A 16,707-nucleotide genomic window follows, 5' to 3' on the forward strand; every position below is an offset into this window, starting at 1 on the left:
GGAGGAGGAAAAGAAGAAGAGGAGGAGGAAGAAGAACAAGGGGGGAGGAGGAGGAGGAGTTTCTTGTCAGGTCTTCTGCAGCTTCTGGATTTCTGTGAGGCACAGAAACCAGCCCAAGCACTGTCTCATTTTCACTCTGAACGGGCGTCTGGGGAAGCATTGCAGAACGGGTGTTTGGGTCCTTTGATTAACAATGGCAAAAATAAACATTTAGGGAGAGCTGCTGAGTCCCAGGGGCCGAGTCATTTGCACAGCTCTCAGTTCTTGAATCAGTTGGAGGGGAAATATTTTCAGGGTGGATGTTTCCAGGTACGAACTTCCATTCTGCTCTCTGTTTCTGCAGAGGTATTAAACATCAACCCTGAATGCCACCGTGAGACTCTAAGCGATAGTCATTGCATGGACTTGACCCCTCACCCTTGGCTGCAAGGACAGAGCCCTCAGATACTTGAGGGTTCAAATGCACGACGGCTTTGGGACCTGCAGCATCAGTAGGACTGTATTGCCATGAAGAAGTGTGGCCTCCTGCCCGGGGCAGGGGGAGGGTTTGCTAGCCAGTTACTAACCAGGTTCCTAATGGGACTGGTGGACTAAGATGGGAACAGGACAGACTCTCTCCGCCCTGAAAGCGACCGTCTTCCATCGCATCTGCTCCATGCAAACCACAATAGGAAATGATGGCTGGCTTTGGGGGTGGGTTGCCTCCTGCCCAAACAGAGCTACACACCAGCAACAGGAAGAACTCTTAGCGATGTCCAACAACAAACGGCAACAATAAAGGCTTTCCCTTTGAGACACGGGGCAGTGGAGCACCCAGGAATGTATCCAGCATCAAAAAATTAATGGGTGTGGAGGGCCCGGCGTGGCGTCACCCAGGATGGTCCCCCGGTCTCACTGGGTGGCTGTTGCGTCCGTCAGGCTGCCTGTGCTGTGATTCTCCAGATAGAGAATCCCCGGAGCCTTCTCCTGAGTCCAGGCTCCTTTGGACGATTCCATGGGCAAGGTGGCACTTGAGCTCAGAGCATCTTCAGCGGAGCTTTGGGAATCTGCGTCTTCGGAGGAAAAACTCCCGTGCCTGGAGAGCTGGAAGTACTGAGCCGCCTCTCTCTTCCTGCTGCGTTGGCCTCTCGCGGGCATGGAGAGGCCAGGCTGCTTGGTGGACGGGAGGCTCTCGTAGGGGGCTGGCACCTTCTTGGTGTTGGGGGAAGAGCCACAGGGAAGGGTCGATGGAGGGCAGTCCTGTCTCGTCGCCTGGGGGCTTCTGGGGGCTTCTTCGCCTGGGTCTGCCTGAGCCTCGGGCCCCCCACATTCCAGAATAACGTCCAATGAAGCAAGATAGGCCTCTTCGCTGGCCTTCACACCCTTCAGCATCCCACCACCACATGAGGGGACCTCTTGGGAAGCCTTGTCATGGACGCCAGTTCCACCCACATCTTGGGTCCTTCTGTCGTGCTCTGTTTTCTCGGCTTCTGTTGATGCTCCATCTAAGCAGACATCTTCCCCTGAGAGTTTGGTAGCTGGGACGGGATCCGAATCTTCTGCACCTCCTTTCCGAGCCCCCTTGGACCTGGCAAGGGCATCTTCGAGGAGCTGCTTGGCTTCCTGGCACCTCTCCAAGGCTTCGTTCCACACGGCTAGACCCCTCTTGCTGCGCACGCTGGAGGCCTGCACCTTCATCTGCTGGAAGGTCTCAGTGGAGAACTCCCTGGAGAGCTTCTGGAGGGCATCCTCCATATCTCGCTGGGCTTGGATGCTCTTGGGCTCCTCCTCTCTGTAGATCCAAGTGGCCTGGTGGCGTTGGCAGTCCAAGTTAAACTGCGTGACCTTGGGGGCAAAAACACAGGACAACCATTCTTACTTGCTCCTTCCAGGGCTTCATCCTGGCCCGTTTTCTCATCCTTGCTATAATTTCTCACCAGGGTTGTGGTGGTAGCAGATATGCCCCACGTCCCAAGGAGATCGGAAAGGTCCCCTCTGCCTTAAAGATTCCCCCTTCCTTGTTCCAGTCCCCTTCACACACACACACACACACCCAGCCTCCCTCCATCATTTCCTTCAGCTTTTGGGACATTCACCTTGTCACAGAACTTGTAGAGGTCCAGGAGTGTCTCCAGCTCAGCTCCTTTCATCTCCATCTCCATGTAGAACATGGTCAGCTTGGCCTGGAAAGCCCTTTTCGCTGCCTCAAAGGCCTCCGCCTCTGGGAACCTGGACCCCTGGACCTTGCTGGCTTCCTTCGACAGAGACAGACCCCGATTGTAGTGGACCTAACAGGGGAAGGAAGGACAGACTTTAAGAACATAAGGAGAGGTCCACCTCCTGTTCTCATAGTGGCCAACGAGGGGCCCATTAGGGGCAACCTGCAAGCAGCATCTGAGCGCAGGATCTCGCCCCTTCTGCAGTTTCCAGCAACTGGGATTCAGAAGCATCGCTGTCTCCAACTGCAGAGGCATTCTAACAGAGAAAAGATTGCCTGCAAAAATGTGCATGTAAGGAGAAATTGCATATAAACCGGGGCATATTTGGATAAATTTGCACCAAAATGCACAGCCCCTTTTACGTTCTTATGTTCACATTTTTGCATCTTCTTTTCATTATTATATGTGTGTTTATGCATCATTTCTGCATTTTGTGCACATTACTTGAGTGAAGAACTGCATTGCAAAATTCAAAGAAGTGCAGGTTTCAGTGGGAGGCTGCATTCTGGTTTACGTATCATTTTGGAAAATGTGAATTAGGAATCTTTACCTTTAAATGCAAACGGATTCACATTCCTCCCATATCTCTAAGGTTGGCATGTGAATATTTTTTTCTTAAATCTTTTGTGATTCTTCTTTTTAAAGTAACGTAATAAAAATAAACATAATTTTATTATTTATACCCCGCCCACTATGTTGCCCCAAAAACTCTGGGCAGCTTCCAACACATATAGAACCTAATCAAACACCAAACGTTAAAATAAAATGCACCTAAAATGGAATTGCAGAGCCAGTGTGGTATAGTGGCTGGAGGCTGGGCTAGCGCCTCAGAGAGACCAGGGTTCGAATTCCCACTTGGCCGAGAAGCCCACTGGGTGACCTTTTGGACCAGTCGCTGCCTGTCAGACTGTCCCACCTCACAGAGTTCTTGTGGGGATTAAGTGAGGAGGGAGACACCCACCTTGAAGAAAATGGTGGCATATAACTGCAGCAAAATAGATAAATAAATGCTTTTTTAAAATATTGGAAGTCTGACACTTCTGACGCAGATCTTGCCCAGTTTTCCCAGTGTGCATTTCTGGTCCAAAGCAGGCAGCAGGGAGATTCGTAGGCTGAGACCCTCCCTGCCTGCAGACTGTCTTGCCAGAGTGGTGCATGCTCTGGTTATCTCCCGCTTGGACTACTGCAATGCGCTCTACGTGGGGCTACCTTTGAAGGTGACCCGGAAACTACAACTAAGCCAGAATGCGGCAGCCAGACTGGTGACTGGGAGCAGCTGCTGAGACCACATAACACCGGTCTTGAAAGACCTACATTGGCTCCCAGTACGTTTCCGAGCACAATTCAAAGTGCTGGTGTTGACCTTTAAAGCCCTAAAGGGCCTCGGTCCAGTATACCTGAAGGAGCGTCTCCACCCCCATCGTTCTGCCCAGACGCTGAGGTCCAGCTCCGAGGGCCTTCTGGCGGTTTCCTCCTTGCAAGAAGCAAAGCTACAGGGAACCAGGCAGAGGGCCTTCTCGGTAGTGGCGCCCGCCCTGTGGAACGCCCTTCCAGCAGATGTCAAAGTGATAAACAACTACCTGACATTCAGAAGACATCTTAAGGCAGCCCTGTTCAGGGAAGTTTTTAACGTGTGATATTTTACTGTATTTTTGGTTTTTATGGAAGCCGCCCAGAGTGGCTGGGGAGGCCCAGCCAGATGGGCGGGGTATAAATAAATAAATTATTGTTATTATTATTATTATTATTATTATTATTCGGCCAACGTACCGAGGCTTCTTTGAAGAATTCCTTGAACCGCTGGTGGGACTCTTGGGCCGCCTCCCGGCTGCCCTCGGCTGCAGACCCCGCCTCGCGCTGCGCCGACTCGCCTTCTTCATCGAACCACAAACTGAGCTGTGTGAAGAAGCCAAGGTTTTAGCAGCGGGACGCAAGAGGCGGCTTCTTGGAAGGAACCTCCTCCAGGGAAAACTTGTGACTCCCCAGTCAAGGAGCCCAGATCTTAGGAACAGAGGAAAACTCGCTTGAGACGACCTAGCTGTGTGCTGTCAGCTCTGACTGGCAGATGTTTTCCAGGGGTTCAGGCAGGGGAGATGCCAGGAACTGATCCCTGAACGCAAGGAAGAACTTTCTGACAACCCTAAGCTTCTCTTCACCCTCCCACCCTCAACCATCCCAGCAGAGGCGACAGAAGGCAGAATCAAATCTTGCCAAATACCGTATTTTTCGCTCCGTAAGACGCACTTTTCTCCTCCTGAAAAGTAAGGGGAAATGTCTCTGTGTCTTATGGAGCAAATGCACTGGTTGGCAGAGGGATCCCTCAGCTGCCACTGCAGTCGTGAGCTGAGGGATGCCTCCGCAACTGGAGCCATGGCTCCCGTCCGTCACTCACTGCAGCTCCTGTCCGTTACTCACTGCAGCTCTCGCACAGAGCCTGTCAGCGTCTCTTGCTCTGCTGGCTTCACAGTGAGGCGGGAGGAGGGACGGACGGGAGCAAGCAAAGCGAGAGGCGCTTAGGCGGCTTCTGTCCTGCTTTGCACGGCTCTCACTTTGCTTGCTCATCCCTCCTCCTGCCTCACTGTAAAGCAAGCAAAGCACCTGTTCCAGTGATTCCTCCTCCTCCTTCTTCCTCCGGCATTGCCACGCTTTACAGCAAGGCGAGAGGAGGGATGGGCAAGCAAAGTGAGAGCTGCCCAAAGCAGGAGAGAAGCCATGTAAGCGGCTCTGCCTTTGCTTGCTTTAAAGCAAGAAAAGCAAGAGCCGCTTACACGCTCTGCGCAGAATTTTTTTTTTCTTGCTTTCCCTCTCTAAAAACTAGGTGCGTCTTATGGAGTGCAAAATACGGTATTCTCTTGCAGAGGGTTGGGTATGATTCTTTGGGCCCCTTCCGACTCTGAAGTTCTGCGACTGCTGACCGTTCCCAGCCATTTGGGTCAGGCAGGCACAGCCGTGGTTGGCCAACCTTGGGTGGGTACCACTGGGCTGGGGCAGGGGGTCCTTGCTGACCTTGCCAAACTCCGCCTCCAGGTGTCGAATCTTCAGCAGAAATTCCAGGTGCTCCAGGCGGCCGTTGGATTTGGTGACCAGCATGTGGACTTTCTCCTCCACCAGGTTGTAGAGGGTCAGAGCCCGGTCGATGCTGCTCCTAGCAAAGAGATGGGCACATTAGGGAAGGTGCTTTTAAAAAGGGCGCAATTTGTACAAAAGTGCTGAAGAATTTCAACAAGAACTGGGTGAATTGGTGAGGAAATTAAAAAAAATAATGTAAATTTGGACTTCCGGAGGCGGCGCGAAACGAGTAATGGCGGTCCTCTTTGCGCTGCGAAGAGGGGCTCCGCAGAAAAGGGTCGTTCGCTGCGGCAAAGCGACAACCCACTAAGATAAACCACGAGCAGAGCGAGCTCGTGGCCGTGGGATCCGGCGGGCACCTAGAGCGACCCCCAAAACGAAGAAGGAACCCCGTAAGGGGCTCCGGAAGCGCGGAGGGGAAGCGGTGCTGTGGATTCATCGCTCTTTCTGCGGGAGTGAAGCCGCGCGGCTGTTACGGATGAGCGCCGACCTTTCTTCCTTAATATTGGATTACAAATCAACTACTCGTGAGTAAGAGCTACCTGAAATTGGATTACAAATTCATGAATTTGGCTGAAAACGGGAGACGAGAAAAAGGAAGTCCGTCTCCCGGTGGTGCTTAGAGATCAAAGGCAAAGGAACTGACAAGCTGGAAGCAGCACAAAAGGGCTTTAAAACGGGAAACATCATACGTCTGGAGAAGTCAGAAACTGAAGGGAAAGGCAAGTTACTTTTATTTTCTTGCTATTGTGTTTATTCTACTTGGGGACTTTCTCCTCTGCTGGACTTTTAAAATTTTAAAGACTTTAAAAACCCCAGTCTCGGGCTTGCAGTGGGCAAAAGGCTGTTTTGCGGATACACATACAAAGTTGAAATGGACACTTAGAGGCATCACTGGTGGATACAATTAAACAACTGTATTTTGCACCTCCTGAGAAACTACTGTGGCAACATTGAGAGGGCTCTGCCAGAGGGAAAAGGTCTTCTCTAAAGACTATTGTTAACTTACTTAACTACAGGAACTTTAATGGCGTCTGAAACTTTGTTTCTTCTTTCCTGAACTGTAACAATACTCCCTCTAGTGGAGTTTGGGATTTACAATTTCCTGAGAACTAACTTTGTTTTGGCTCTCTGTGGTCTGGTTATTTACTCTGAGGCCTGTCTTTCCCATGGAACTTTTGACAGCTTGACCTTGAATCCAAAGACAGGTGTGGAATGAGCGACCGAGTAAAAACAAGAGCTGCGTCGAAAGCAGGGAAAGGCCAACTGGTACAAACAACCCTGATTTCCCAGGCTCGTAGATCTTCAGTCCCTGCTGTCTTACAGGCTGTACCATTACCAACACCCCCATCCAAGGAAGCTAAACAGTCAACAACTGAGGATATGGCAGCTGGGGGTTCCAACACTCTTTTAGAGGAAATGTTACAACAATTTGCAATTTTGAATAAAAAAGTGGATGATCAAACTGCAAAAATTGACTTAGCCACATCTTCAATCACCAAACTTTCTGAACAGGTGGCTAAGCATGCACAAGATATTGGAAATCTAAAGGACGCTACATCTGAAAATCGAAAATTGGCCGAGGCTGCGAACGAAAAAGCAGGAGAAGCAATTCAGAAAGTGGAGGAATTGAAAGGAGAGGTAAGGCCGCTTCATAAACATATCACTGACCAGCAGGCCTACCTGTCTTTGGTGGAATTGAGAAACAGGGAAAATAATTTAAGATTACGCTCTATCCCAGAGATTGAGAAAGAGGACTTGATTGGCTTCTTGACAGCAGAATTCTCTAAATTCTGGGGTATAAATGAAGATACAGATTTTAAAATAACAACTGCATTCAGACTGGGAAGAGTTACCGGGAAGGACAGGCCTAGAGACTGTTTGATTATCTTAAGGACTAAGCAGGAGAGAGACAAGCTACTTGACCTACATTTTAACAAAGCACTCGAGATCCAGGACAGAAGAGCACAAATTTACAAGGATATTCCTAAACAACTATTGGATCTCAGATCTAACTACACCGACCTAGCTGGACTTTTGAGAGGTAACGGAATACCATACAGGTGGGAGTTTCCACAAGGCCTCTCATTCAAATACAAAGGAAAGAAGATTAAAATCAAATTGAAAGAGGACAGCCAGAAGTTCCTACACGACCACGGAGAAGACTTGCAGAAAGGAGCGGCAGCTATTTGGCCACCACCAGAGTCTGGAAAAGAGCTACCATCCTCGGATTTGGACAAAAAAGAAGACGCCCCATAAAGAGCAACAACAGATTGATACAGGATGTCTCTGCAGCTGTACAGTTGGAACATTAATGGCGCAAATTCCCCGGAAAAACGCAAAAGGATCTTCCATATTCTAAAGAAAGAAAATTTGGACATAATTTGTCTGCAAGAAACCCATGTGACCAGGCTACATAGGAAGGTGTTAATAAATAAAAGACTAGGCCAAGAATTTATTTCATCAGATAGAGTTAAGAAGAGAGGCGTGGTGATCTACGCTAAGGAGAATTTATCACCAAAATTTTTGTTCAAAGATGAACAAGGAAGAATCCTGGCTATTGAAATACTGACCCAAGGAGAGAAAGTTTTGATATTAGGAATCTATGCACCAAACGAGGGGAAATCAGAATTTTATAAGAAGCTACATGAGACATTACTGGACTATCTGGATTATTCTAACATCATTATGATGGGAGACATGAATGGGGTTGTCTCTACCTTTATGGATAAGTCACAGAACCAGAATTTGACTAAAGATGGAAGACTACCAAAAACTTTCTTTGAACTAACTGACAATATGGATTTAATTGATTTATGGAGGACGAGAAACCCCCTAGGTAAAGAAGGAACTTTCTTTTCTGAGGCCCACCTGTCATGGACAAGAATCGACCAAATTTGGACAACTAGAGGGCTGGCACCTAAGACTACAAAAATAGAAATCTGCCCAAAGACTTGCTCCGACCATAACGCTCTGAAAATGGAAATGAGATTCACTACTGCCGATTCCTTCAGATGGAAAATGAATGACAACCTGTTAAGAGATCAAGAGATTGTAAAGAAGGCCCAAAAAGCTTTAAAGGACTATTTTGAAATTAATTTGAACACCTCGGTGGAAAAAAGAACAATCTGGGACGCAAGCAAAGCTGTTATGAGAGGGTTTCTGATACAACAGAATACGATTAAGAAAAAATTCTGGAATGGTAAAAAGGATAAGATATTGGAGAAGATAAGAGATGGAGAGAAAAAATTAAGATTGAATCCAAAATCAAAAGAGACTTTAAGAGAAATCAAATTCCACCAGTCACAATATACGAAATTGATTAACCAAGAAGTGGAATGGAAAATCAAACAAATGAAACAAAGATCTTTTGAATCTGCGAATAAATGTGGGAAACTGCTAGCTTGGCAGTTGAAAAAGAGACAAAAATTAAATTATGTTACCAACCTAGAAGTTGAAGGGAAAAATATTCAGAAACCGGGAGAAATTAGAAAGTGTTTCCAGAAATATTTTAAAAAACTGTATACACAAGGGTCCGAGGAAGCAACTGAGATAGAACAATTCTTGAAAGACAATGGCCTACCAAAACTATCTCAAGAGAAGAGATCAATCTTGAACTGTAAAATAACACAACAGGAAATCGAGGATGCCATTCAGAATATGCAACTAGGCAAATCTCCAGGCCCTGATGGACTTACCTCCAAGTACTACAGGATGTTAAAAGACTACTTGATACAACCATTAATGGAGGTTTGCAACCAGATTATGGGGGGAGGGAGGGCACCAGATACGTGGAAAGAAGCATTCATCACACTGATACCTAAAGTGGAAACTGAAAAGACTCAACTTAAGAACTACCGTCCCATCTCACTCCTAAACGTGGATTACAAAATATTTGCAGATATTTTGGCTAATAGATTTAAAAAAGTATTAAATGAAGTAATTCACAAGGACCAAGCTGGCTTTCTCCCAGGTAGACATTTGTTTGATAACACTAGGAATATTATCGATATTCTGGAACTTTTACAAACAAATATTAACACTAAAGCAGTGTTAATTTTTATTGATGCGGAGAAGGCCTTTGACAATATTTCTTGGAAATTCATGAAGAAAAACTTGGAAGGGATGGGAGTGGGAAGGGGGTTTGAGAATGGGATAGAAGCAATCTATTCAGAACAAAAAGCTAAGTTGATAGTGAATAATGTGGTGACAGAAGAACTTCATATTGAAAAAGGAACACGTCAGGGGTGCCCCCTTTCCCCTTTATTATTTATTTCAGTCCTGGAGGTTTTGCTGAACATGATAAGGAAGGATCGGCAGGTACAAGGAATACGGGTCGGAGCGAAACAATATAAACTGAAAGCATTTGCAGATGACTTGGTTTTAACATTACAGGAGCCAGAATCTAGTACAAAAAGAGTTTTGGAATTGATTCAGAAATTTGGTCGGGTGGCGGGTTTTAAGTTGAACAAACAAAAAACTAAGGTGTTAGGGAAAAACTTGACAGTTACTGAAACAGAGGGGTTTCAGAAGGAAACAGAACTAAACATTGTCAAAAAAGTGAAATACCTGGGGGTCAATCTGTCTTCTAAGAACTTGAATTTATTTAAAGACAACTATGAGAAATGTTGGTCAGAAGTTAAAAAAGACCTAGAAATCTGGTCAAGATTGAAATTATCCTTGTTAGGCCGAATTGCAGCTATAAAAATGAACGTTTTGCCAAAAATGTTGTTTTTGTTTCAAGCCTTGCAGATTGTGGACAGAGTGGAATGTTTTGGAAAGTGGCAGAAGGATATCTCTAGGTTTGTCTGGCAGGGCAAAAAGCCCCGAATAAAGTTTAAAATACTAACTGATGCAAAGGAGAGAGGGGGGTTTGCCCTGCCAGACTTAAGGTTATATTATGAAGCTGCGGCCTTCTGCTGGTTGAAAGATTGGATTCTACTAGAAAACACTGATGTCCTAGATCTGGAAGGCTTTAATAATTCGTTAGGTTGGCATGCGTATCTGTGGTATGACAAGGGGAAAACACACGGAATGTTTAAAAACCATATTGTCAGAAAAGCAATATATATGGTCTGGAAAAAATACAAAGACTTATTGGAAAGCAAAACTCCGAGGTGGATTTCACCAATAGAGGCCAAGGCTCGGAAAAAACCCAATATGGAGGCATACTGGCCGAAATATTGGGAAATAATAGAAAACATTGGAGGTAATTGGAGGTTGCAGAGCTTTGAAAAATTAAAGGATAAGGTGCAAAATTGGTTACACTATGCCCAAATTAATGAGGTCTTTAAGCTAGACAAAAAAACAGGATTCCAGGTGGAAAAATCGAAACTTGAGACAGAGTTGTTAGAACCTAAGACCAAGTTATTATCGAGAATGTATAACTTGCTGCTTAAATGGAACACTCAGGATGAGACAGTTAAATCAGCGATGATAAAATGGGCTCAGGACATTGGTTATAATATCATGTCTGAAGACTGGGAGAGGTTATGGACCACCGGTATGAAGTTTACTGCATGTAATGCTCTGAAAGAAAATATTATGAAAATGGTATACAGGTGGTACATGACCCCGGTCAAGCTGGCTAAGATATACCATTTGTCCGATAATAAATGCTGGAAATGTAAGGAAGCTGAGGGGACATTCTTTCACCTTTGGTGGACTTGTCCAAGATTGAAGGCCTTCTGGGAAATGATTTATAACGAGTTAAAAAAGGTGTTCAAGTACACCTTCCCCAAGAAACCGGAGGCCTTCCTTCTGGGCATTGTCGGCCAGAAGGTGTTAAAAAAGGATAGAACCTTTTTTATGTATGCTACAACAGCAGCAAGAATCCTTATCGCTAAGCATTGGAAGACCCAAGATTTGCCCACACTGGAGGACTGGCAGACGCAATTGATGAACTACATGGAACTAGCCGAGATGACTGCAAGGATCCGAGACTTGGGAGAAGAGGCAATGGAGGAGGACTGGAAAAAATTTAAAGACTATTTGCAAAAGTATTATAAGTTATATGAGTCTTAAGATGCCGTATGACTTGGAATGTTAGCCCCAGCAACGAAAATTTAATTATTTATGAAATTGGATAACATTTATGAAAGAATCAAAGTTTAAATGGGTAAAAATGACAACATGTTATATTTTTAGAGTAAATGGAAAATAAGAGATTTAAACTTAAACTGCAATTGAAAATACAAAGAAACATACGAAATAAGGGTATAATTTGCTGATAACTTTATTGTTAAGAATGCACTATGTGGGAGATGTGGGGAAGTCCAATGGAAATTTGAAACAAGTTGTTGAAATGGTTGTGATTTTCTGTTTTTTTTTTCTCTTTCTTTCTATTCTTTATGTTACTTCTCTCTTCTGTTCTTTCTGTAATTTGGAAAAAATGCAATAAAAATCATTATAAAAAAAAATAATAATAATAATGTAAATTTGTTCATGTATGCCACAATGGCCGCAAGAATACTTCTGGCCCAGAAATGGAAGCAGCAGGAACTTCCTACACTGGAAGATTGGCAGATAAAGATGGTTGAATATGTGGAGATGGCAAAGCTGCCGGGGAAGATCCAGAATTGGCGTGACGAACTGTTTCGAAAGGACTGGAGCAAATTTATATTTTATATGAAAGAAAACTGTAAACATTTGAAAACGTTTGTAGGTCTGAGCTGAAATGTTTGGTAATGTGAAAATAAGGAGCTGATTTACATATAAGGAGGTGAATGTTAAAAGATAAGGTAAAAAAGTGGCTATAGAAATGTGAAGAATTGATAAAAGATGTTTGGAAGTCAGAAAGAGGGAGGGAAGGAGGTTGATGCTTTGTGTGAGCAATGTTTTAAGTCATGGATTTATGTAATGAAAATGTAATGAAATATGGAAAACTCAATAAAAAAATATGATTTTCAAAAAAAATTCAACAAGAACTTTTAAATAAAGGAAATGTGGAGAAATTGAATTTGAAATTGGAAAACTGTGGAAGCGAAAGGAACTGCAGTAACCCGAATCGGGTTGCAAGGAGGTGACTTTTCTCCCCGGACCCAGAGATGGCCTTGAGGAAGCCAGAGCCCCCCCCCCCCCGCGCTTGCTTTCATACCGGACGTTGGGGGAGAAGCTGAGCCGGGCCGCCTCCTTCCTCAGTTTCGCCAGCGTGGCCCCACCTTCCCTCTGCAAGCTCACCAGCTGCACATTGCGCAAGACCTTCTGCATCAGCAGCTGGTGCCTCTCCATGTGATGCTCAACCTCCTGAGGAACAATGACCCACATTCAGGTCTCACAATGGCCGTTAGCCCTGAAAGCTCAAGAAAACCTCCGTGGGCAGAGGCAGGATACCTTGGAATACTAGCTGCTGGAGACAAACTGGGGCTGGGGAGAAGCTGTCTTTGTGAATTTCCCAGAAGCTTTTGGTTTACTGCTGTTGAGAACAAAATGGAAATGAACTGGGGGCCCCTTCGCCAACCTGGTGCCCTCAGGAATGCAACTCCCATCAGCCCCTGCCGGGCTGCACCAGGCTGGTGATTCTTGAACTAGGCAGAGCACTTCTTAGATTATTTTGAATGAAATAAAACGGCATTGATGGAATTATTCCACACCACAGCTGTCAACTTACAGATTTGAAAATAAGGGATCAGCAGCCAAAATAAGGGATTTTCCAAGCACAGGTATGTTCAACTTCTGAGCCTCTCCGAGCCAAAGGCAGAAAGCCCAGCCAGCAGCCAAACAAAGCCTCAAGTGGTGGTTCCCACAGCGCAGCAACCCGGCAAAGGGGATGCAGCAAGGAAAACCACCGTCACCTCTCCGCTGGGAAGTGCTGAGCAAAGGCGAGTCCCCAGGCAAGGCGGCCGATTTGATCGGCACAAGGCATGCAAGCTCCACCCCCCCCAGTCATTCTTAGACGCCTTATTGGGTGAGCAACGCAGCCAAGCAACGCAGTTGGAGCCTCCCTCCTCCCTGGCCAGCAGGGAGGGAGGGAGAGGAGCTGCTTCCTTTGAAACCGGGAAATTTAAGGGACATCATCAATAAGGGACAGCAGCGGGACACAGTACTGGGATAAGGAAGTTTCCCACCAAATAAGGGACGGTTGACAGCTATGCACCATTGGCTCTCCCTATTGTGCTAGTAAAGGGATCAGCGCTAATGCTATGGGAATTTCTCCCTTTTCCCTCCCCCCTGCACTGTCCCCCAAACTCTACTCTGGAGCAGATTTCGGAAGCACTCAGCAGGGAGGGGAAACGATCCGTTGTGCAAGGAAAAATCATTGAGCCGCATTTCTTGAGGTCCTAACATGTGTAGAAAATCAAGCCCAATGCTTCCTTGAGGTCCTGGGGGGCACGGGGGGAGGAGGTGTTACCTGCAGGGTCTCCAGTCTGCCCCCCTTTTCCAGTTCTTGGGTGGTGTTCTGCAGCAATTCGGAGGCTTTTTTGAGGTCGCTCACAAACTGGTGCATCTTCTAGGGGGAGGAAGCACAGGCAGGCAGCCGGTCAGATAAAATAACCCCAAATAACAAGTTGTGACACATGGTTAGGAGAGGGCAAGAAGCAGGAAACTGAGGCAGGGAGATAGAGGAGGCTGGGATCAGGGAGGTCAAAGCTGGCTACATATGTGATATGCACCCGCAGCAAAGAACAAGATGGTGCCCATCGCCTCAGAAGATGAGCGGACTGACAGTTGACTCTGATGAGGCAGCAGAGGCCTGCAGGCTGGAGGATGGGTATTCTCCCCCTCCCCCATTAATTTTTTAATTAAATTTTAGTAATACAGAAAAAGAAATGCACCCTACCAGTGCAAAGACATACAAAAATAAGGCTACTATTTATATACATAAACACATAAATACTTCCCATCCCCATATCTTCCCAGCACCACACCCATTGACCCCCCCTCCACAACATCTCGACCTCCTTATTTTATAGATTCGATGCTATCATTGCAATTTTTAAATTTTAAATTCTGATCTCACTATGACATTCCTAATTAATATTTTCTACTTTACTCCTTTAATCTAAGCATATGAACATATTCTTTCTTGAACAGTGTTTGTTCATGTATTCTTCAAAACATTGCCATTCTGATCTGAGTTTTTGGTTTGCCTGTCTTCTCATGTATGCAGTTAGCGTTGCCATTTCTATAACTTGACTTAGTCTGTATAGCCAGTCTTCTTTTGTGGGTATTAGTTTGCTCTTTCATTTGCTGGCAGATACTATCCTGGCAGCTGAAAATTCCTTTCTTTCTTCTGTGGTATATCTTTTCCCAATAAGCCTAATAAATATGCCTCTGGTTTCTTTTGTTAAGATGTTTTTAACATTTTTTTTAGTTCTTCATGAATCATACCCCAGTAGGTCTTGGGTTTTTTTGGCAGCTCCACCAGATATGAAACAATGTTCCTTCCATTTTTCCAACATAAATTAGACTTCTGTTTATAAATTTTGGCAAGCTTTGATGGTGTTAGGTACCACCTGAAAAACATTTTCTTGAAATTCTCTTTTATGGTGTAGCAAGCGGTGAACCTAATATCTATCTACCAGAGCCTTTCCCACTGTTCCAAATATTTAAAAGGTGGGGGCGTTTCCCTGCTAGCTGCAGAAGCAGCCCTGAAATCTTGAGCGATGCAAAAGGAGCAGGTGGAGAAAGGGGAAAGAGGAAGGTAGCAACGTCCACTGCAGCAATAGGCACCTGGAAGTATTGGACCCACTCGCTGTGGCAGTAGGGGAAGTGGCCCTCCAGGGCCGGGGTCAGCTGGCTGCTGTCGACGTGCCGCCCCAGTGCCTTCGGGGAGCTCAGCACCTCCATCTGCAGGGGCGACACCACAGCGTCAATATTTCTTCATAAAATGAGTCCAGACCAAGTCAGCTAACATCAATTTCAAAACAGCAAAGTATATAAAACACACGTTTTTAAAAGACTGAGCAGAGTTGTTTTAAAAACAGCAACAATTAGCACAAGGATGGAAGAATGGGGATATCCCAACGAAAGAACAGCGGCAAGAAAAATGGATGAGTTGTGCAGAACTGGCTAAATTGACATACAAACTGCGGGAGAAGGACAACTGCGGCTTTAAGGAAGAATGGGAGCTTTTTGCAAATTATCTAAAAACAACAAAACAAACTGGACTCCTTGGCAGGGCTTGAATAAACATACACAAACTTTTAGGTTGATGATATGATAGATAGATAGATAGATAGATAGATAGATAGATAGATAGATAGATAGATAGATATAGATAGATAGATGATAGATAGATAGATAACGTAAGGATATGTAGAAGTTTATAACATGCAGAGACTAATATGTGCTGAGAAATCAGAGAGAGGAGCTGAGGGAAGTCTCGGGGGGAGGGTTTGATGGGGGTGGGGGGAAAGGGGGGAATAATGAATAATGAACATGATATGTTTTGGCAGTGGCGTAGCGTGGGTTGTCAGCACCCGGGGCAAGGCAAGTAATTTGCGCCCCCTAACCCCTAACCTGCCACTGCTGCCAGCTTCTTCTTGCTGCTGCCTGTTCTGGTCTGGTGTGGTTCTCTCCCGCACTCAGCGCTGCGCTGGGCGGCCGCTGCACTGTCCCTCCCCCAGATAGTCCCTCGCTCTCTCTCCGCACCACACGCCTGACACCCACCCCCTCCACAGTGGACAGCAACCCAGCGGCTTGGATCGGATTCACACAGCCAGCACTGCAGTGAGAGAGAGTGAGCCAGGTAGGGGCAGAGAGCTGCGAGTGCGAGCGCACCCCCCCAGATGTTGCGCCCGGTGCGGCTGCCCCCCCCTGCACCCCCCACGCTACGCCACTGTGTTTTGGTATTATGCTATGCTGAAATTGCTAATAAAAATATTTTAAAAAATAAAAATAACAACCACATATATTTTCAGGCACAATAGTAAAAGGCCCAGCAGTATAAAAATTGGAGGAGGAGAGGGCTGGTGTAAAATCAAGATTTTCAGTGTTTATACTCGGCTCATTCCCCCCCCCCCAGCCCATTTTAGGTCCAGTTCAGTCTTCACCAACCTGACTTCACCAACCTCCAGATGTTTTTCCTACCATTCCCATCAGCCACAGTGAGCAGGGGCTGATGGGAGTTGTGGTTCAAAAACATCTGGAGGGCCCCAAAGCACATGAGGAGAGCGCTGCATGCACAAAGCACAGCCCTTCTGGCTAGTAGCCATGGGTAGCCCTCTCCACCACGAATTTGTCTCATCCTCCTTTAAAGGCCTCCAGTTGTTGGCCATGGCTGCTTCCAGTGGGAGTGAGTCCCACAGTTTAACAATGTGCTGTGTTAAAAAGGGATTTCCATTATTCCCAGCAGGTTGGCAAAGCCTGTGCAGTCTCGTTAGCGTGAAACAGGGGAGAGTCTGGGAGGTGGGGAGGGAGCAGAGAGGGGGCCCCACCATCCGTCGTCGTGCCAAGCTGGAAACGGGAGCCTGCCTGGAGTCCTTTCTAGACTCACAGG

The 16,707-nt window shown here is 46.0% G+C and overlaps 1 protein-coding gene across 2 annotated transcripts in view; it reads right to left on the reverse strand.

Moving 5' to 3' along the window:
• Positions 1 to 18: 18 nt before the first annotated feature.
• Positions 19 to 16,707, reverse strand: part of KIAA1755 — a 39,098-nt gene continuing 22,409 nt past the window's right edge. For both annotated transcript variants that reach the window (XM_082225833.1, XM_082225832.1), the window contains 7 exons: positions 14,940 to 15,056; positions 13,618 to 13,716; positions 12,364 to 12,512; positions 5,205 to 5,343; positions 3,969 to 4,094; positions 2,076 to 2,267; positions 19 to 1,824 (listed from right to left, as the gene is read on the reverse strand). In XM_082225833.1, coding sequence (XP_082081959.1) covers positions 892 to 1,824; positions 2,076 to 2,267; positions 3,969 to 4,094; positions 5,205 to 5,343; positions 12,364 to 12,512; positions 13,618 to 13,716; positions 14,940 to 15,056 — 1,755 coding nt within the window. In that variant the 3' untranslated portion in view covers positions 19 to 891. The remainder of the gene's footprint in view (positions 1,825 to 2,075; positions 2,268 to 3,968; positions 4,095 to 5,204; positions 5,344 to 12,363; positions 12,513 to 13,617; positions 13,717 to 14,939; positions 15,057 to 16,707) is intronic.

Source organism: Podarcis vaucheri, assembly GCF_965113315.1.
Source record: "Podarcis vaucheri genome assembly, chromosome: 6".
In the NCBI taxonomy this organism is placed as follows: domain Eukaryota; kingdom Metazoa; phylum Chordata; class Lepidosauria; order Squamata; family Lacertidae; genus Podarcis; species Podarcis vaucheri.